Below are 22,147 nucleotides of genomic sequence, written 5' to 3'. Positions count from 1 at the left end.
CCAATTAAAATTTTAATTGAGTTTTAAAAAATATTCAATTAAAAATTTAATTGAATCAACAAATTTTTTAATTGAAACAAAAATCAATCACAAAAGTTAATAGTATCAATTAATTTTTTAATTGGATCAATTAATTTTTAATTGACCTTCAATTAATTTTTTAATTGATACTATCATTTATGTGATTGAAGACATTTCAATTAAAAAAATAATTGGATCAATTAATTTCGTGAATGAATCAGAATTTTTTTTTTGTGTGTACAGGAGTAAGTTCGGCCGGCCCGAATCTTAAACACCCACCACCATAAATCAAATATTTGGGTTTCCTTTGAAATTTCAGAGGATTTGAGGACAGATCAAGCAGAGCAGTTCAACCAGAAGCAGAAGCGATGATTTTAACATGGGCTTGTCATAGGACGGATGTCCACCATTTTAACAGCCATTGCACGGAATTTGCATCACTTCTTAAGGTGTGATGCGAATCCAGTGATTTGAATGTAAATTAAGAAATTTTGTGATATTTTGATGAATAAATAATTTTTAAAATTTTTTATGATTTTTAATGCATTATAACGCTTGTCTGGAATGTTTGACATCAAATATTTTCAAAAATTCGCAATTTTTCTAGAAAGGATTTAGCATTTGTTTCAGCAAAATTTAAATAATTTACACTGTTTTATTAATTATACCCTCCACCATAGGATGGGGGTATATTAACTTTGTCATTCCGTTTGTAACACATCGAAATATCAAGCACTGTTCTTTTCTGATATTAAGTCTTTAATAAGAAAGTATGTAATGTCGGGCATATTTTCGAAAATTACATTATTTCCTTAACCATACACACAAAAAAAAAATTTTTCTGATTCAATCACGAAATTAATTGGTCCAATTAATTTTTTAATTGAAATGTCTTCAATCACGCAAATGATAGTATCAATCACAGTTTTAATTGGGCATAGAAAAAAATCTTGATTAAAAAATTAATTGATTTCATTACCAAATTTCAATTAATTTTTTAAGTGATTCAATTAAAAATTTAATTGATGTTGATTGCAAAATTCAATTAATTTATTAATTTAAAAAAGTTACTATTTTCAATTACCTTTTGAATTGGCTTAGAATTTTTATTTGGATTAACAATTGATTGTTTAAAAAAATAATTTTAATTAAAAATTTTAAAAAATGTTAATCACTTTTTTAACTGACTTAGTCTTCCGAATTTGATTAAAAGTTTATTGTATCAATTAACTTTTTAATTCAAAATTTTAAAATTTTCAATCATTGACTTAATTAACTTAATGTTTCTATCTTGATTAAAAAGTTAATTGTACCAATTAATTTATTAATTGAAAAAATTTTCAACTTCAATTAACTTTTTAATTGGAAATATTTTGGTGATATTTTTTTCTGTGTAAGTGGTATTTTTAAGAAAGTGACCAACTAAAGGTATGTTTCTGTTAAATAAAGTTTCTTTACATTGGCTTGTGGGCGTCCACAAATAACTGATTGACTGTATGCGTTGCTTTTGCGTTGATGGCTATAGCGATAATGGTCTGTTGATGACAATAACAGCTACGTACCCCACGTAGTAGGATGGTGTGTTGGTTTACAAACTGTATGACCCTAGGCAGTGTTGCCAGTATTTTTTGGGCTCTTGTCCCCAAATTAAATTAAAATTCCTCACAAAAATCTCCAATAAATTTAGGACAATTTTTATGAAAAAAATATTCTTTATTTTTTTTCATAAAAATTGTCCTAAATTTATAAGCTCTACAGAAATCACTAATAACTTAAAAATTGAAAAAATAAATTAAACTTTTTGTGATACCAACTTGCGAAACACAATACCAGGAGACCGGTGATCTTTTTCCAAACGGGAGTTCCGTCATCATGCATTTATAAGCGAAAAAATTTGCTTCTATAGTTTCAAATAATCAACCTGGGTGGTAGATCAATATGTATGAGAACCATCTTATCATTTCTACATTTGAGGGATATATTGACCAAACCAGTGATGAACACCAGTGGGGAGGCAACATTCACAATTGTAGAAAAATATCTTAGCCAAGCTGGGTAAAATATAAATTAGCGCTTGAGCCTCTATAATAAAATTCTGTGTCTGTTTCTAATTCAAATGCTCCATTTCTATGGCGTAGAACAATGAGGATTCGCTGTGCCTTTTTTTAATAATGTAGAAATAAAACGTTCATGTAAACCAATATTGTAAACCTGATTTATGTTAGTATACTCAAGCGAATTCGAAAAAAAATCGCTACAAAAATCCCCAAAAATTTCGTCCCCTTCCACGAAAAAATATCCTCAACTTGGGGGAAAATCTCCAATACTGCCAACACTGGTTCGAGGTTCGAATCTCGGCCCAGGCGAAAGTTTGTATTACAGAAAAATGTGCTAAGAACTAAATAAACCTCGTGAAAGTGAGAGAAGATCCAGAAAACTAAAAAAAATGGAGTTATTCTTTATGAAATTGTCTTTACATCCTGTAAAAGAATCAAGGTTCATTACAAAAAGTATATACTTTTCAAACAATGTTCCTTACAGCGTAAAACAAATGAGAACCTATATTTTTATACACCCCACCATAGGAGGGGGGTATATTAACTTTGTCATTCCGTTTGTAACACATCGAAATATTGCTCTAAGACCTCATAAAGTATATATACAAAGCTATCGACTTGAAACTTGCCACAAGTAGTTGTTATTGATGTAGGTCGGATGGTATTGCAAATGGGCTATATCGGACCACTTTTACGTATAGCCCCCATATAAACCGATCCCCAGATTTGGCTTGCGGAGCCTCTAAGAGAAGCAAATTTCATCCGATCCGGCTGAAATTTGGTACATGGTGTTAGTATATGGTCTCTAACAACTATGCAAAATTTGGTCCACGTCGGTGCATATTTATATAACAGGTTGGCTGATAAGTCCCCTGTCTAACAAAGAAAAACGCATTTTTTTTGTCAAAATTCGTTTTTATTATTCAACATAGTTCCCTTCAAGAGCGATACAACGATTATAACGACCTTCCAATTTTTTGATACCATTTTGGTAGTACTCCTTCGGTTTTGCATCAAAATAGGCCTCAGTTTCGGCGATCACCTCTTCATTGCAGCCAAATTTTTTCCCTGCGAACATCCTTTTGAGGTCTGAGAACAAGAAAAAGTTGCTGGGTGCCAGATCTGGAGAATACGGTGGGTGGAGAAGCAATTCGAAGCCCAATTCATGAATTTTTGCCATCGTTCTCAATGGCTTGTGGCACGGTGCGTTGTCTTGGTAGAGCAACACTTTTCTTCTTCATATGGGGCCGTTTTGCCGCGATTTCGACCTTCAAACGCTCCAATAACGCCATATAATAGTCACTTCTGATGGTTTTTCCCTTCTCAAAATAATCGATAAAAATTATTCCATGCGCATCCCAAAAAACAGAGGCCAATACTTTGTCAGTGGACTTTTGAGTCTTTCCACGCTTCGGAGACGGTTCACCGGTCGCTGTCCACTCAGCCGACTGTCCATTGAACTCAGGAGTGTAGTGATGGAGCCATGTTTCATCCATTGTCACATATCGACGGAAAAACTCGGGTGTATTACGAGTAACAGCTGCAAACACCGCTCAGAATCATCAATACGTTGTTGTTTTTGGTCAAATGTGAGCTCGCGCGGCACCCATTTTGCACAGAGCTTCCGCATGTCCAAATATTGATGAATGATATGACCAACACGTTCCTTTGATATCTTCAAGGCCTCTGCTATCTCGATCAACTTCATTTTACGGTCATTCAAAATCATTTTGTGGATTTTTTTGATGTTTTCTTCGGTAACCACCTCTTTCGGGCGTCCATTGCGTTCACCGTCCTCCGTGCTCATTTCGCCACGCTTGAATTTTGTATACCAATCAATTATTGTTGATTTCCCTGGGGCAGAGTCCGGAAACTCATTATCAAGCCAAGTTTTTGCTTCCACCGTATTTTTTCCCTTCAGAAAACAGTATTTTATCAAAACACGAAATTCCTTTTTTTTCCATTTTTGTCACAATAACAAAAGTTGCTTCACAAAAGACGCTCTATCTCACAAACTAATTGACTTACAGACGTCAAATTTTGACACGAATCATTTGAAGGTTGGTACTATATAAAAATAATATGCATTTAATACTAGCGACGCCATCTATGTGTCAGACCGGGGACTTATCAACCAACCTGTTATATAGCCCCCATATAAACCGATCCCCAGATTTGACCTCTGGAGCCCCTTGGAAGAGCAAAATTCATCCGATTCTGTTGAAATTTGGTGCATGATGTTAGTATATGGTATTCAACAACTATGCAGGAATTGGCTCATATCAGTCCATAATTATATATAGCCCCCATATAAACCGATCCCCAGATTTGACCTCCGGTGCCTTTTTGAGAAACAAAATTCATCCGATCTGGTTGAAATTTTGTACGTGGTGGTAGTATATGATATTTAACAATCATGCCAAAAGTGGTCCATACCAGTCCATATAGCCCCCATATAAACCGATCCCCAGATTTGGTGGAGGAGCAAATTTCATCCGAGTCAGTTGAAATTTGGTACACGCAAAGAAAAAAAACGTTTGGAAAACGTGTACCGAAAACGTTTTTCTTTTGTTAGAGTTTTTTGAATTGCTTCGAAAATTTTAAACTTTTATCACCAAAAAAATTCGTTTGTTACAAAATTTTTATTTTTTCAATAAAAAAAGTTATTTTTGAAATAACAACACAGTCCATTTCGTTTATATCAAACACTGTTCTTTTCTGACTTTAGGTCTTTAATAAGACACATTTTACAGTTCAAAATTTAATATACTACAATGTAATGTTGAACATTTTTTCGGAATCTTCCGAATATATCTGGAATATATGTAAAAAAACAAAAGCAAAAAAAAAACTTTGGCCGAAGCAGGGATCGAACCCACGACCCTTGGCATGAGAGTCGGACGTAGCTACACACAAAAAATTATCACCAACATTTTTTCAATTAAACACTTAATTGAATTTGGAAACGGATTCAATTATTATGTTAATTGATTCAATTAATTATTTAATCAAATCCGAATAAAAACCAATCAAAAAAATGATTGATATTTGTTACGTTTCCAATTAAAATATTAATTGATTCAATCAATTTGTTAATCAATTCGGAGATAATTTTCAATTACAAACGTGATTGAAATTTTTTCCGTTTCCAATTACACATGTGATTGATTCAATCACCTTTGTGATTGAAACTGAATAATTTTGAGCAATGGAAAGAGCGAAAAGAGAACAAGAGAATGGGTATTTATTCAACAATGTATGATGGAGAGATCAGTCTGTGGAAGTAACTCGTAACGAACGGTTGGGTTTTTGTTTTTCGCGTAAATTGAAAAACATGATTGGCGACATTCTGTCTGCTGCATTCAAAATGTGTGCATAAATATTTTGAACGCAACAACAAATCATAGCAAAGGGTTGAAATAAATAAAGTGTGCAACAACAAACGGCCACGTGGTAAAGGTTTAAAAAAAATATATGACAGAACGCATTTGAAATTACCTGTGTTTGTGTTTTGTGGTATTGTAAAAATGGAAAACAATCTACGTTTATTGAAGGTAAAAAATTGTGAAATGTGAATACCGTTTTCCATTGAAGCCTGTTTACATTAAACGGACTAAAATAATATATTTTTTATTCATTTCTTTTAGTGACCAATTTTATTTCGTGAAATTGACCAATCAATCCCATCAACTCCATCATTTTATCAAATATATAATAATATGTTTGCAATAAAAAAGTGGGTACCGTATTGATCTTTTAAAATTATAAATTTTTTTCACTCCTAGTTTTCTTAAAACCAAGAGCGGTATGGGTTTGTTGGAAGATTCACCTTGAAGTTGCGAAGTAGCGTAGGCATTAAATTGCATTTTTGTTTTACCTGCCTTTTTCAGTTTGAACCCAAGTAGAGAGCAGTATATCTGGTATATAAACTAATGAGCTGAATTATGTAATGGTAAAAAAGTTCTTTCTTTTGGATTTACAAATATGAAAAATATCCGAAAATAATAAAAATAGGTATTTTTCATTTATATTTTTTTCTATTTCCAGAATTTGCAAAGTATCATCAATATTACATGTACATTGCTTTCCCATTATTTTTGTATTTGATTGGTTCAAATCTTATTAGACGATTTCAATATGGGGAAATTTTGGAAAGGAATTGTTACTAAAAATAAATTACCGAGCTCCTTAATACACCTTTTTATGCTAAAAGACTACAACTGCAAAAGAAGATCATAAATCTGGAACTAAGAATTGAACTTGATATTCTATGCAGGTAATGTTTAACAAAATTAACTTTTAATTGAACAAAATTAAATTCGAATTATTCTGTTTACTTTCAGAAAAACTAATTTAGTTTACAGGCTGCTGATTTAATGGAAATCTAGGCGCATCTACATATTAGAAGCAACATACTAACATGGTTATTATTATAAGGAAGATAATGATTTATATAATTTATTTTTTCACCCTATAGTTGTTATTGATAGTAGTTGTATTTGTAAGTTATGTTAGAACAAAACACAAATGACAAGAACCAAATTTATTTGTCTATTGCATAATTCAAAAAATAATAAAATATTAAATATGTTTTATAAGAAACACATATTTTCTTTTATTTCAAAAGAAAAAAAACTAAATACGATTTTGGGGTCGCAATATATAAATTTTTTAATAGAAATTTATAGCCAATTTCAATTAATTATTTAATTGAATGAATCAAATAGTTGATTGATTTTTGTCGCGAAATTAATTAAAATTTTAATTGATTCAATTACAACTGTGATTGAATTTTATGTTAAAAATCAATCACGTTTTTAATTGATTCAATCACACAATTAATTGATTCCGTGACAAAAGTCAATTAAATTTTTAATTGAAAATCGTGTTGGTTTTCAATCAAAATGGGTGATTGATACTATCATTTTCGTGATTGAAGACATTTCAATTAAAAAAATGATTGAATCCGCGATTTTCGTGATTGAAATCAAAAAAATTTTTTTTGTGTGTAGAAGCAAGTACATAAAACCTAAATTTAAAAGAGAATTGTGTCTTAAAAGTATCCTTACTTGTATTCTCCGCTTCTTTGGCTCGGAATCAATACCAAATTTTTTAAAGTAAAGACAAAATCTTTGGAACCGAGTATGCTTTTTTTTCAGTGTATAATTAATTGATATTTGCTAATGAAATCAAGTAATTTTTTAATCAAGTATTTTTTATGTCCAATTAAAAGAGTTATTGACCATCATTTTCGTGATTGAAGACATTTCAATAAAAAAATTAATGGCATCATTAATTTCGTGATTGAATTAGAATTGTTTTTGTGTGTATGCTAGCAAAAAACGCATTCGTATTTTTAGGACATGGTATGAGGACTTTGGCATCACGACAATATTTTTTCAGTGTGCCCTCAGCTATTCAAATCTGGAGTTCCGATTATATGGCAGCTGCATCAGAATATGTACCGATATAGACCATATCGTGCATATTTATTTGCGGATCCAATACAACACAGGTCGATGTCTTTATTATGGAAAGCTATATTACAAAAGACAAACAGACGGACATCGTAGTCATGCCTATCAGACAGAGTTATAGCAGATATCAGGAGTGATATCTAACGTCATGAGAACACTAGCGTATGTAGTGTGCGGTTTAAGTTTAAATGGGGTGTCGTTACAACCTTTGCAATTCTCCCATTGATCATTTGCCATCATAATAGCCTTCTCAAGTAGTACGAACTTACAGGTAGCCAGAGGTAGTCCCTAGCCCTGAAGTTTCTACGCAATCCATGGTGGAAGGTACATAAGCTTCGGCCTGGCCGAACTTACGGCCGTATATACTTGTTTTTAATCTGTTTTTAAACAATAAAACTTTAAATTTCCCATTAAAAATGTGAAAAAGCGAGATATAAAAAATTGACTCAAATGAACTTCCTGTGCGTTTAAAATAAAGAACGTCTTTAGGAGGACATTTTTGGAAGCGCATTTAAAGCTGTGCCTTTAGAAGAACTTCCGAATTTTTTTGCTGGGTAGATTCATCGATTTATGATTTTACATAACCGTATAAAACTTCTTTAAAATTGGTAGAAATATCGTTCACCATAGTAAAAAATGAACTTACTGACGGTAAAGCTGTTTTAAGGGCCAAATCGTGGTCCATTTAAGAAAAAAAGTTTTATAAAATTTAACTGACTGGTATGAACAAATTTTGTGATACGTGTGATTTTCAGTAAAATTTTTAACTAATTTTAAAATTTAATTTTAATTTAAATTATTGAAATTTGAACTACCTGGGTAGAAATGCGCAGTTAACCAAATCGACGTTTAAAATTTGTCATAAATTTCGAGCTACTTTTTTTTGTGTAGTTTTTCCTTCTTTTCCAGCTGTTTACCAAAATAGATACAAAAAGTCTACCATCTGAGTCACAATATGTGTTATTGAGTAAGAAAACAAAAATATTGCAATATTTTCCTAATTCATAGGGATACAAAATTTTATTATTAGTTTGAACTTAGTATTAATTATTAACACTCAATGACCCTAAAAGCCCAATGACTATGTTTTGTTATCTGAATCTTTGTTAATACATTTTTGGTCATTGCAAAACATTGTTTTTGGCTTTAAAAATATGAAGTGACTTAAATGCTGAAAACGCACACTAAACTAAAATAAAAATAAAAACACTCACACATCCCTCTCTTCCATTTCCATGACAAGTGAAATAGAAAAAAAAACAAAAATATGAAATTCCCTCAAAGGGGAAAATGACAATGCCTTGCACCACCATATTTTACCTTAGCCAACTATCCAGCCACTATTAAAGCTCAGACTAGAGGTAACAAGTCAAAGAGCAAAGCAACCAACCAACCACCAACACTACCAATTGCCAACTGCTACTAGGCAATAATATAGCCAATAGAGCCAACAAAACCACCACCACTTGTTGGCAGCTTAGAAGGCATTCCATCACAGTCCATCATTTGGTAGAGCAAACACAAAATGCTCTACCAACTAAACTCTAAAACGTAATTTAAGGTTTTCGCTGCTGCTACTACTGCCAACGACACACTGACTGACTGCCAATATTTAAAAAAGTGCTTGCTGCTTATTTCTCTATGTTTTGATGGTCTCTGAGGGGGTTTTGCATATCTTTTTCCCAACATTTGTCATCATTTTCGGAAAACAAGTTCCAACGAACAGACGCATTACTGTCGAACGCCGGTAGATTTGTGATTCTTTCTCCATACTCAGCGTTGGCTCCCTTTCGAGTGGAACAAGAGCAGCCTAACAACACAAAAAAAACTCATAAAAATAAAAATAACAAAAACAAAAACACAGAAAAATTTAAACCCCAAACGAAAGCCAGGAACGGAAACTTAATAATCACACAACCGGAAACAGTAATGAGTTTAGAATGAAAACCAAAGTCGTTTGGTAGAACTTGAAATAATTACGACCACGACAACGGGCGTTTTTTGTGTGTTATTCGATAGTGGATGGCTATGTCTCGACGTGAGAGTGTAATAACCGCCTCAACAATAAGCAGTGTTGCTCCGGTCACGGTATGGAATGGTGTCCAATATGCCGCCTCCTCTAAAGAAATAGAGCTATTGCGTCAAGAATACGGTCTCGATACGCGAATGTTGGAAAAGAAATTAGTGCCGCGTTATAAATATCATAGGCCTCAGGCTAGTGCTAAAAATCGATTTGTGCAACCACCACCCTCAACCAAACCAAACAAACCTTCGGAAACCGTAGACTCATCGATTTATGAGACCATAGGACACGCTTCGGTTAAACGTTCCCATTCCACTTCCTCGAAATCAGATTGGATTTTGTGCTATAACGATACCAAAGAGAATTTCTATCCCTGGTCCGGTCAGGGTGAATGTGATAAACGTTTTGGTCAATTCGATTTAGTACCGTGGCGTAAACATCGCTCAACTCTGGATTTGAGTACATTAACGGATTATAGTTCAAGTCCTCTAACGGTCAGTGCAAAATCTTTGAATCGTTTGGAAAAATTAGAGCTTAAACAAAATCGTCGACAATTGAAAAAGGCCAGTACGGAAGCCTCTCGGTCCAAACAAAAACGTTTTGTTCGCGTTCGCCTCATATTCTCCATAGAATTGAGACACAAAAGAATGGAGTTGCTCAAACAAACCGCCATTACTCCTAGAGTTTTTGAACAAAAAGTCATTCTATCCGATGGTGATGTAGCCGAATATGAAAGAATTCTCTTCAATGCCAATTCCAGTGTTGAGGATCATTTGGGCTATTTTACACGACGTGGTTTGGCCAATAAAATGGAACCTCGTCGTCCCGCCTTGGATTTAAGGCCCATAGAACAACCCATGAATTTTACTGCCAGCGATACAACGGATACCTCTCTCAGTTCCAACCAATCTGTGGATAATAACCTTTCACCAGTGGAGCTATTGCTACACACTCGTCAAGTGCCATGTGTGAAATGTCGAGATGTAGCCATGAAATTAAGGTAAACTGGGGGGGGGAAATGTAACAATGGGTGTATGTGAGTGTGAGAGTATGTGTTGGGTGAAGACGCTCTACTATAATGAATGAAAAATGTTTACACAAAACCTCCAATTAAAGACAGTTAGTCTTATGCAAAAGTGTTGATTTTCGAAGCTATTTGTTATAACCATAAGCGGTGCGTCATATTTGCATTCATTGTAAGCGGAAGATAATGACCAAGCCTCCAAATTGATTTTACTGTCATCAGAGTTCAATTCATTATCAATCGAATTGCAATCGGGAGATCGACCAATGTGAATCTATTGTAAAGGAGAAAAATTAATTGACCATCTTATGCCTATTTCCACTCTACATGCAGAGAAGGAAGGAAGATCAAATCAAGCTTGTTTCAAGAGCAATAATGTTAACATATTTTTGGACGGGGAACATTTATCGAATTTTCATTCTCTTTTACGATATATAAATAACAAGTAAGGAAAGTCTAAAGTCGGGCGGGGCTGACTATGTTATACCCTGCACCACTTTGTAGATCACAATTTTCGATACCATATCACATCCGTCAAATGTGTTGGGGGTTATATATAAAGGTTTGTTCCAAATACATACATTTAAATATCTCTCGATCTGGACAGAAATTTAAAAGACTTCTACAAAATCTATAGACTCAAAATTTATGTCGGCTAATGCTCTAGGGTGGAACACAATGTTAGTAAAAAACAAGTAAGGAAAGTCTAAAGTCAGGCGGGGCCGACTATATTATACCCTGCACCACTTTGTAAATCCACATTTTCGATACTATATCAAATCCGTCAAATGTGTTGGGGGCTATATATAAAGGTTTGTCCCAAATACATACATTTAAATATCACTCGATTTGGACAGAATTTGATAGACTTTTACAAAATCTATAGACTTAAAATTTAAGTTGGCTAATGCCCTAGGGTGGAACACAATTTTAGTAAAAAAAATATGGGAAACATTTAAATCTGAAGCAATTTTAAGGAAACTTCGCAAAAGTTTATTTATGATTTATCGCTCGATATATATGTATTAGAAGTTTAGGAAAATTAGTCATTTTTAACTTTTCGAATAAGCAGTGGCGATTTAACAAGGAAAATGTTGGTATTTTGACCATTTTTAACGAAATCAGAAAAACATATATATGGGAGCTATATATAAATCTGAACCGATTTCAATCAAATTTGGCACTCATGAATATATTACTAATTGTACTCCTAGTGCAAAATTTCAACCAAATTGGGCCAAAACTCTGGCTTCTGGGGCCATATAAGTCCATATCGGGCGAAAAATATATATGGAAGCTATATCTAAATCTGAACCGATTTCACTCAAATGCTGCAAACTGGACTATACGACCAAGTGTTATGTTTGTACAAAATTTCAAGCAAATTGTATAAAACTCTGGCTGCTGAGTCCATATTAGTGCATATCAGGCGAAAGATATATATGGGAGCTATATCAAACTAGGAACATGTGCCAAATTTAGAAGCGATTGGACTTAAATTGCGACCTAGACTTTGATCACAAAAATGTGTTCACAGACAGACGGACGGACGGACGGACGGACGGACGGACGGACGGACGGACAGACCGACATATCGACTCAGGGACCCACCCTGAGCATTATTGCCAAAGACACCATGTGTCTATCTCGTCTCCTTCTGGGTGTTACAAACATATGCACTAACTTATAATACCCTGTTCCACAGTGTGGCGCAGGGTATAACAAGTATATACAGCACTAAGTTCGACCGGGCCGAATCTTAAATACCCACCACCATGAACCAAATATTAAGGTTTCCTTTGAAATTTCAGGAGGGCTTGAGGTCTTGAGGACACTTCCCGAAGATAAATTTAAAGATTTCACCTATGAGGACTATATCAGATTCTGGATTTATAAGAACCATTTTTGTTTGAGTTTTAGAGGAATCATTAACATCTCTTGTAAGTGTGCAAGAAAATTATAAAATAACGTCTTGATTTGAAATCTTAAATCTGTAGAAGTAAAATCTGGAAACTTTACATTGAGTTTCAAGCAATTTTCATGATCAGTGCGCCTTCTACACCCTCAAGAAGTGAAGTCGGTCTATATGGAGGCATTACCAAATGGACCGATAAAAACTTAACTCCGATACACATTTTTGTGAGCCTAAAATACCAGAATATTTACAATTTCAGACAATTTGGATAAAAACTACGGCTTCTATAAGCCCAAGATCCCAAATCGGGAGGTCGTTTTATATGGGGACCATACCAAAACATGGACCGATACTCACAATTTTTGGCACACGTATTTGTGGCCCTACAATACCTCTAGATTTCCAATTTCAGGTAAATTGAATAAAAATGCGGTTTCTATAAGCCCAAGAAGTAAAATCGGGAGATCGGTCTATATGGGGGCTATACCAAAACATGGACTGACACTCACCATTTTTGGCACACCTATTTATGGTCATAAAATACCTCAAGATTTCAAACTTCAGGCAAATTGGATAAAAACTACGATTTCTATAAGCCCAAGAAGTAAAATCGGGACATCGGTCTATATGGGAGCTATACCAAAACATGGACCGATACTCACCATTTTTGGCACACCTCTTTATGGTCATAAAATACCTCTAGATTTCAAATTTCAGGCAAATTGGATAAAAACTACAATTTCTATAAGCCCAAGACCCCAAATCGGGAGGTCGGTTTATATGGGGACTATATAAAAACCTGTACCGATATAGCCCATCTTCGAACTTGGCCTGCCTGCAGACAAAAGACGAGTTTGTGCAAAATTTCAGCAGGATTGCTTCATTATTGAAGACTGTAGCGTGATTACAACAGACAGACAGACGGACATCGTTGTATCGTCTTAGAATTTCTCCCTCATCAAGAATATATATACTTTATAAAGTCGGAAATCGATATTTCGATGTGTTACAAACGGAATGACGAACTTATTATACCCCCGTCACCATTCTATGGTGGTGGGTATAAATATAGGAAACAATTAAATCTGAAGCAATTTTAAGGAAACTTCGCAAAAGTTTATTTATGATTTATCGCTCGATATATATGTATTAGAAGTTTAGGAAAATTAGTGTCATTTTTACAACTTTTCGACTAAGCAGTGGCGATTTTACAAGAAAAATTTTACATGTCATGATTAAAAATTATCAAACCACTTTTATTGTAGATCGACTCCTGATGAAGCAATTCAATGAAATTGCGAAATATTGAAAAATAAAGAAACCAATACATACAAAAAAGATCTCAAGCTTGATTAATTATTTTCTATTGGATAAAAGAAAGATCGAATAAAATCAAAATTTCTAAGGAAAATTTTGGTATTTTGACCATTTTTGTCGAAATCAGAAAAACATATATATTGGAGCTATATCTAAATCTGAACCGATTTCAACCAAATTTGGCACGCATAGCTACAATGCTAATTCTACTCCCTGTGCAAAATTTCAACCAAATTGGGCCAAAACTCTGGCTTCTGTCCATATCGAAAAATATATATGGAAGCTATATCTAAATCTGAACCGATTTCAATCAAATTTGGCACACATGACTATACTACCAATTGTACTCCTTGTGCAAAATTTCAAGCTAATTGGGATAAAACTCTGGCTGCTGGGTCCATATAAGTGCATATCGGGCGAAGGATATATATGGGAGCTATATCTAAATCTGAACCGATTTCTTCCAAAATCAATAGGGTTCTATTCTGACCAAAATTAGGAATATGTGCCAAATTTGAAGACGATTGGACTTAAATTGCGACCTAGACTTTGATCACAAAAATGTGTTCACAGACAGACGGACAGACCGACATGGTTATATCGACTCAGGGACCCACCCTGAGCATTATTGCCAAAGACACCATGTGTCTATCTCGTCTCCTTCTGGGTGTTACAAACATATGCACTAACTTATAATACCCTGTTCCACAGTGTGGGGCAGGGTATAAATATGGGAAACATTTAAATCTGAAGCAATTTTAAGGAAACTTCGCAAAAGTTTATTTATGATTTATCGCTTGATACATATGTTTTAGAAGTTTAGGAAAATTAGAGTCATCTTTACAACTTTTCGACTAAGCAGTGGCGATTTTACAAGGAAAATGTTGTCTGTCCGTCTGTCCGTCTGTCCGTCCGTCTGTCTGTGAACACATTTTTGTGATCAAAGTCTAGGTCGCAATTTAAGTCCCATCGTCTTCAAATTTGGCACATATTCCTAATTTGGGTTGAAATTTTGCACAGGGAGTAGATTTAGCATTGTAGCTATGCGTGCTAAATTTGGTTGAAATCGATTCAGATTTAGATATAGCTCCCATATATATCTTTCGCCCGATATGCACTTATATGGACCCAGAAGCCAGAGTTTTACCTATATGGACCAATTTTTGCTTGGTTGTTAGAGACTATATACTGACACCACGTACCAAATTTCAACTACGTCGGATGAATATTGCTCCTCCAAGAGGCTCCGGAGGTCAAATCTGGGGATCGGTTTATATGGGTCTATATATATTTATGGACCGATATGGACCAATTTTTGCATGGTGGTTATAGACCATATACTAACAAAAGATACCAAATTTCAAGCGGATCGGATGAATTTTGCTCCTCCAAAAGGCTCTGCAAGCCAAATCTTGGAGTCGGTTTATATGGGGGCTATACGTAAAAGTGGTCCGATATGGCCCATTTGCAATACCATCCGACCTACATCACTAACAACTACTTATGCCAAGTTTCAAGTCGATAGCTTGTTTCGTTCGGAAGTAAGCGTGATTTCAACAGACGGATGGACGGACGAACAGACATGCTCAAATCGACTCAGAATTTCACCACGACCCAGAATATATATACTTTATGGGGTCTTAGAGCAATATTTCGATGTGTTACAAACGGAATGACAAAGTTAATATACCCCCCATCCTATGGTGAGGGTATAAAAACATCGTCAAAAAAGTAGTGAACATATTCGTTTTGTTTGTTTGTAAAAATAAGATAATAAGAAAATAATTTCTTTATTTCTTCATCCAAATGAACATCCAAGGCACAACTTCTAAAGCAATGCAAAGGATCCCAAAATGGAGTGCTTCCGTCCTATGACAAGCCCATGTAAAATTCATGGGAGATGATCCAAGTTTGCACTACTTCCGGATCACAAATTGGGGATCCAAACTACTTTTTTGGAAGCTTTTTTTGTTGGGTTGTCATAGGAGGGATGTCCACCATTTCAACAGCCATTGCACTGAGTTTACATCACATTTTAAGTTGCGATCTGAATTCAATGTTTTGGATGTGAATTAAAAATGTTTGTGATATTTTGCCAAATAAATAATTTTTATAATTTTATATGATTTTTATTGCATTCTAACGCTTATCTGAAAAGTTTGACCTTAAGTACTTTCAAGAATTCGCAATTTTTCTGCAAGAATTTATTAGTATTATTTGGAGAAAATTTATATAATTTGTACCATTTTATTAATTCTTGCTCTGTTTGAAACAAAAAAGTTATAATTAACCATTAAAAATATGAAAAAGCGAGTTATAAAAAAGTGAATTAAAAGAACTTCATGTGTAGTTAAAATACAGAACACCTTTGGAAGGACATTTTTGGAAGTGCATTTAAAGTTGTGCTTAGGAAGAACTTCCAGTTTTTTTTGCTGGGTGTGTATCAATGATTTTCTCCAACGAGTTTTTTTTAACATAGTAAAATTTCGTTTCGGAGAAAATTTCGTGCATCCCAGTCTACATGGTTATACATGTTTTTACCATACTGCACCTGTGAAGGTGCAAAAACGGCACAAAATTATTTTCCATTTACAGCGAAGTCATATTGTTCGACAAAATAGTTTGATAATAACCTAAAAGAAATTTTCAATTGTGGGAAGTGAATTTTATTGATATTATATAAAACAAAACCCTTAATGAGATGTTATAACATCACAATGGACACCTTAAGGTTAAAATTAAAATGCCACACTCCCGGCAGCTATATTAAGATCATTAACGCTTAGCCTAATGATCTTGTTATAGGGTGATGGTTGGTACTGTAAATATTTCTATTAAGCCACCAAAAAGCAAACATAAGTCATTTTGTCATAAACAAAAATGACTCTACCACGTTACATTTGTCATAATCCTCTCTAAGCTGTAGTTGTAAATTTAAAATAATATAACAACAGTTTTGCAAAGAAAAACGACAACAACACACACAGTGGTACAAACAAAGAAAATTTGGAAATGATCTTAAGACCATTTAAACTTAATGATTATTATTTAGGTAATTAAGTTTCGTTTCACATAACAAGGAGGCATTCACTACATTAGTCACAAACCAAGTTAAATATACACTAAAGAAAGCTTACCCCCCACGAAAGATGTTCTCTTTAAACTAATGATTTTGCTATTGATTCCAAGCCAAATTAGGGAATATTTGCACCAAGATGCATTTAAAATCCATTTCCCTTTAAATTTGAGTTTTCGGGCGATTTCAATATTATTGAAAATTTATTTCGTATTTTTTTAGGACACATTAAAAAAAATCATACGCGGTTTCAAAGATTTTGTGTTTACTTTAACAATTTTGGTATTGATTCCGAGCCAAAGAAGCGGAGTATACTAGTAAGGATACTTTTAAGACACAATTCTCTTTTAAATTTGGGTTTTGTGTACATGCTTCTAGGAAGCAAACTTTGATTTTTCGTTTTTTCAGATTTTTATACCCTCCACCATAGGATGCGGGTATATTAACTTTGTCATTCCGTTTGTAACACATCGAAATATTGCTCTAAGACTCCATAAAGTATATATAAAGGGTGATACGGTCAAAATTTGGTCAATATAAACTTGACGTATTTCTTTCAATTTTGCATCTTAAAAAACCTGAACACCCCTCACTTTGAAGGTGTGTGTGTGTAGAATGTTGCTCCTATTTTGATTTTGGAATTCACTCTTCAGTTGTCAAAATGCCGTCCAAGCAAGAAGAGCAGCGTATCAAAATTTTGTTCGCGCATCGCGAAAATCCGAGCTACTCGCACGCTAAGCTGGCAAAATCGCTAAAAGTTGCCAAATCAACCATTGCAAATGTAATTAAAGTGTTTGGGGAACGTTTGTCGACAGCCATGAAGTCTGGATCGGGGGGAAATCGAAAACCGGAAGCCGCTGAGACGACAAAGAGAGTTGCCGGTAGTTTCAAGCGAAACCATAACCTCTCTCTCCGAGATGCCGCAAATAAGCTGGGTGTATCGTCTACAACCGTGCATCGAGCCAAAAAACGAGCCGGACTATCGACTTACAAGAAGGTAGTGACTCCAAATCGCGATGATAAACAAAATACGACGGCCAAAGCGTGATCCCGGAGGCTGTACACGACGATGCTGACGAAGTTTGACTGCGTGGTAATGGACGACGAAACCTACGTCAAAGCCGACTACAAGCAGCTTCCGGGACAGGAGTTTTATACGGCAAAAGGAAGGGGAAAGGTAGCAGATATTTTCAAGCACATAAAACTGTCTAAGTTCGCAAAGAAATATCTGGTTTGGCAAGCCATCTGTACCTGTGGCTTGAAAAGCAGCATATTCATAGCTTCCGGGACTGTCAACCAAGAAATTTACGTGAAAGAGTGTTTGAATAAACGTCTGCTGCCTTTCCTGAAGAAACACGGTTGTTCCGTACTGTTTTGGCCGGATTTGGCATCTTGCCATTACGGTAAAAAGGCCATGGAGTGGTACGCCGCCAACAACGTGCAGGTGGTTCCCAAGGACAAGAACCCTCCCAACACGCCAGAGCTCCACCCAATTGAGAAATACTGGGCTATTGTCAAGCGGAGCCTAAAGAAGACCAAAAAAACTGCTAAGGACGAGCAGCAGTTCAAGGCAAACTGGCTTTCTGCGGCGAAGAAGGTGGACAAGGTGGCTGTACAAAATCTGATGGCAGGTGTCAAGCGTGAGGCCCGGCAATTCGGATTTGGAAAAGCGAAAGCCTAACTGAATATTTTTCCTGTATTTTATACTAATTGAACTTGAAAAAGAAATTTAATTTGATTTTTTAAATAAACGATTTCACCGATTTACACGCGTTTTCCCTTGACCAAATTTTGACCGTATCACCCTTTATTCGGTGTCGTGGTGAAATTCTGAGTCGATTTGAGCATGTCCCTCCGTCCGTCCCTCCGTCCGTCCGTCTGTTGAAATCGCGCTTACTTCCGATCGAAACCAGCTGTCGACTTGAAACTTGGCACAAGTAGTTGTTATTGATGTAGGTCGGATGGTATTGCAAATGGGCCATATCGGTCCACTTTTACGTATAGCCCCCACATAAACGGACCCCCAAATTTGGCTTGCAGACCCTCTAAGAGAAGCAAATTTCATCCGATCTGGCTGAAATTTGGTACATGGTTTTGTATATGGTCTCTAACAACAATGCAAAAATTGGTCCGCATCGGTCCATAATTATATATAGCCCCCATATAAATTCATCTGATCCAGTTGATATTTGGTACGTGGTGTTAATATATGGCCTCAAACACCCATGCAAAAATTGGTCGAAATCGGTCCATAATTATATATAGACTCCATATAAACCGATCCCCAGATTTGACCTCCGGAGCCCCTTGGAAGAGCAAAATTCATCCGATTCGGTTGAAATTTGGTACGTGATGTTAGTATATGGTATCCAACAACCATGCAGGAACTGGTTCATATCAGTCCATAATTATATATAGCCCCCATATAAAACGATCCCCAGATTTGACCTCCGGTGCCTTTTGGAGAAACAAAATTCATCCGATCTGGTTGAAATTTGTATGCGGTGGTAGTATATGATATTTAACAACCATGCCAAGAGTGGTCCATATCAGTCCATAATCATATATAGCCCCCCATATAAACCGATCCCGAGAGTTGGTTTTGGAGCCTCTTGGAAGAGCAAGTTGAGTCAGTTGAAATTTTGTACATTGTCTAGTATATGGCCGTTAACAACCATGCCTAACTAGGTCCATATCGGTGCATAGTTTTATATTATAGCCCTAAGATAAATCGATCCCCAATCACACAAAAATTGGTCCATATAAAGTTTATAATTGTATATAGCCCCCATATTTAAATTCTGGCTCCCTACGTACCGTGCAAAAGTCCATATCGATTCGTAATTATTTGTAGACTTACTTACACATACCTTTTTTGTCTAATATATACCACGTATGGACTAACTCACAATTTAGAAAACAATTTAAGATACCACAACCAAAGTAATTCGATTATGGATGACAGTCTTTCGTAGAAGTTTCTACACAATCCATGGTGGAGGGTACATAAGATTCGGCCTGGCCGAACGTACGGCCATATATACTTCTTTGTGTATGCTATGTTTCAATACATACTCTGAAAAAAATATTATCCCACTACGAAAATTAGGAATCAATATCTTCTGGATACTAAAGTTACACAACAATGATGACAATTTTCTTTAAACTTTCTATCATCACTAAAAAAAAGAAAGAAATTTTATTTATTTTAGTTTACAATTTTTGTTTTAAAATTTTTCTTTCTTAAATTTTGGACACTCATCTCTTAAATTTGGGTTAAAGACGCGTACCTTTGAAGTAAGGTTAATGTTCTTTAATGTAAAGAAAACGATTTATACCCTGCGCCACACTGTGGAACACACTGTGGGTATTATAAGTTAGTGCATATGTTTGTAACACCCAGAAGGAGACGAGATAGACACATGGTGTCTTTGGCAATAATGCTCAGGGTGGGTCCCTGAGTCGATATAACCATGTCCGTCCGTCTGTCTGTGAACACATTTTTGTGATCAAAGTCTAGATCGCAATTTAAGTCCAATCGCCTTCAAATTTGGCACATGTTCCTAATTTGGATAAGAATAGAACCCTATTGATTTTGGAAGAAATCGGTTCAGATTTAGATATAGCTCCCATATATATCTTTCGCCCGATATGCACTAATATTGACCCAGCAGCCAGAGTTTTATACCGATTTGCTTGAAATATTGTACAAACATAACACTTAGTCGTATAGTCAAGTGTGCAAAGTTTGATTGAAATTGGTTCAGATTTAGATATAGCTCCCATATATATATTTCGCCCGATATGGACTAATATGGTTCTAATAGCCAGAGTTGTGGCCCAATTTGGTTGAAATTTTGCACAGGGAGTAGATTTAGCATTGTAGCTATGCGTGCCAAATTTCATTGAAATCGGTTCAGATTTATATATAGCTCCCATATATAGCTTTCGCCCGATTTACACTCATATGACCACAGAGGCCAATTTTTTACTCCGATTTAGTTGAAATTTTGCACAGGGATTAGAATTAGCATTGTTGCTATGCGTGCCCAATTTGGTTGAAATCGGTTCAGATTTGGATATATCTCCCATATATAGCTTTCGCCCGATTTACACTCATATGACCACATAGGCCAATTTTTAATTCCGGTTTAGTTGAAATTTTGCACAGGGAGTAGAATTAGCATTGTAGCTATGCGTGCCAAATTTGGTTGAAATCGGTTCAGATTTAGATATAGCTCCCATATATATGTTTTTCTGATTTCGACAAAAATGGTCAAAATACCAACATTTTCCTTGTAAAATCGCCACTGCTTAGTCGAAAAGTTGTAAAAATGACTCTAATTTTCCTAAACTTCTAATACATATATATCGAGCGATAAATCATAAATAAACTTTTGCGAAGTTTCCTTAAAATTGCTTCAGATTTAAATGTTTCCCATATTTTTTTACTAACATTGTGTTCCACCCTAGAGCATTAGCCTACTTAAAGTTTGAGTCTATAGATTTTGTAGAAGTCTATCAAATTCTGTACAGATCGAGTGATATTTAAAAGTATGTATGTGGGACAAACCTTTATATATAGCCCCCAACACATTTGACGGATGTGATATGGTATCGAAAATTTAGATCTACAAAGTGGTGCAGCGTATAATATAGTCGGCCCCGCCCGACTTTAGACTTTCCTTACTTGTTTTGATTTAACGAAATCGTCCTTAAATTTGACAAGCGACTTTAACGGAGCTACGCAAATTTCTAAAATGTGTGTCCTAAAGTTTTGAAACAAAGATTATATATTTTTTTTTGTAATTTAATAATTAATTAAAATATGATTATTTTAAAGAATTTTTGCTTAGTATATTGTAAATTTCGCATGCTAAAATTTAGGTTGCGTAATCATTAGTACCGCGTATATTTTTTTTCAGTGTAAATTGCGCAGTTAATAAATCACAAAAAAAATTATAATTCTGTAAATGAAGATTTTTAATATTAAAAAAAAAAAACTAGATATAAAGCTGAATTGCTTCCTGAAAATTGTCTTTATTTTGAAGAAGCTGTATTTTTGGCCCGGATTCAAAATATCAAAATCCTTAGGCGAAGGTGAAAATCATAGGATGCAACTAAAATTGTTTTATGTTTATATTAATAATACCTACGTTATGATATTGCACTGTATACGATTTAAAAAGACGAAGATAAAGGAATGACAAAACAAGCGAACCCTTTATTTAGCTTTA

General features: G+C 34.8%; 2 protein-coding genes across 5 annotated transcripts in view; both read left to right on the top strand.

Moving 5' to 3' along the window:
- The window catches only part of f (espin protein forked), a 368,923-nt gene that overhangs the window by 179,277 nt on the left and 167,499 nt on the right, over positions 1 to 22,147 (top strand). The window lies entirely within an intron of this gene.
- On the top strand, positions 9,281 to 10,582 carry LOC142228932 (uncharacterized). The gene has a single exon (XM_075299452.1). The coding sequence runs from the start codon at positions 9,578 to 9,580 to the stop codon at positions 10,580 to 10,582; it is 1,005 nt and encodes a 334-aa protein (XP_075155567.1). The 5' UTR covers positions 9,281 to 9,577.

Source organism: Haematobia irritans, chromosome 3, assembly GCF_050003625.1.
Source record: "Haematobia irritans isolate KBUSLIRL chromosome 3, ASM5000362v1, whole genome shotgun sequence".
Classification (NCBI taxonomy): domain Eukaryota; kingdom Metazoa; phylum Arthropoda; class Insecta; order Diptera; family Muscidae; genus Haematobia; species Haematobia irritans.
Note: the sequence above shows the minus strand (reverse complement) of the source record. Positions and strands in the feature narration are given on the sequence as shown.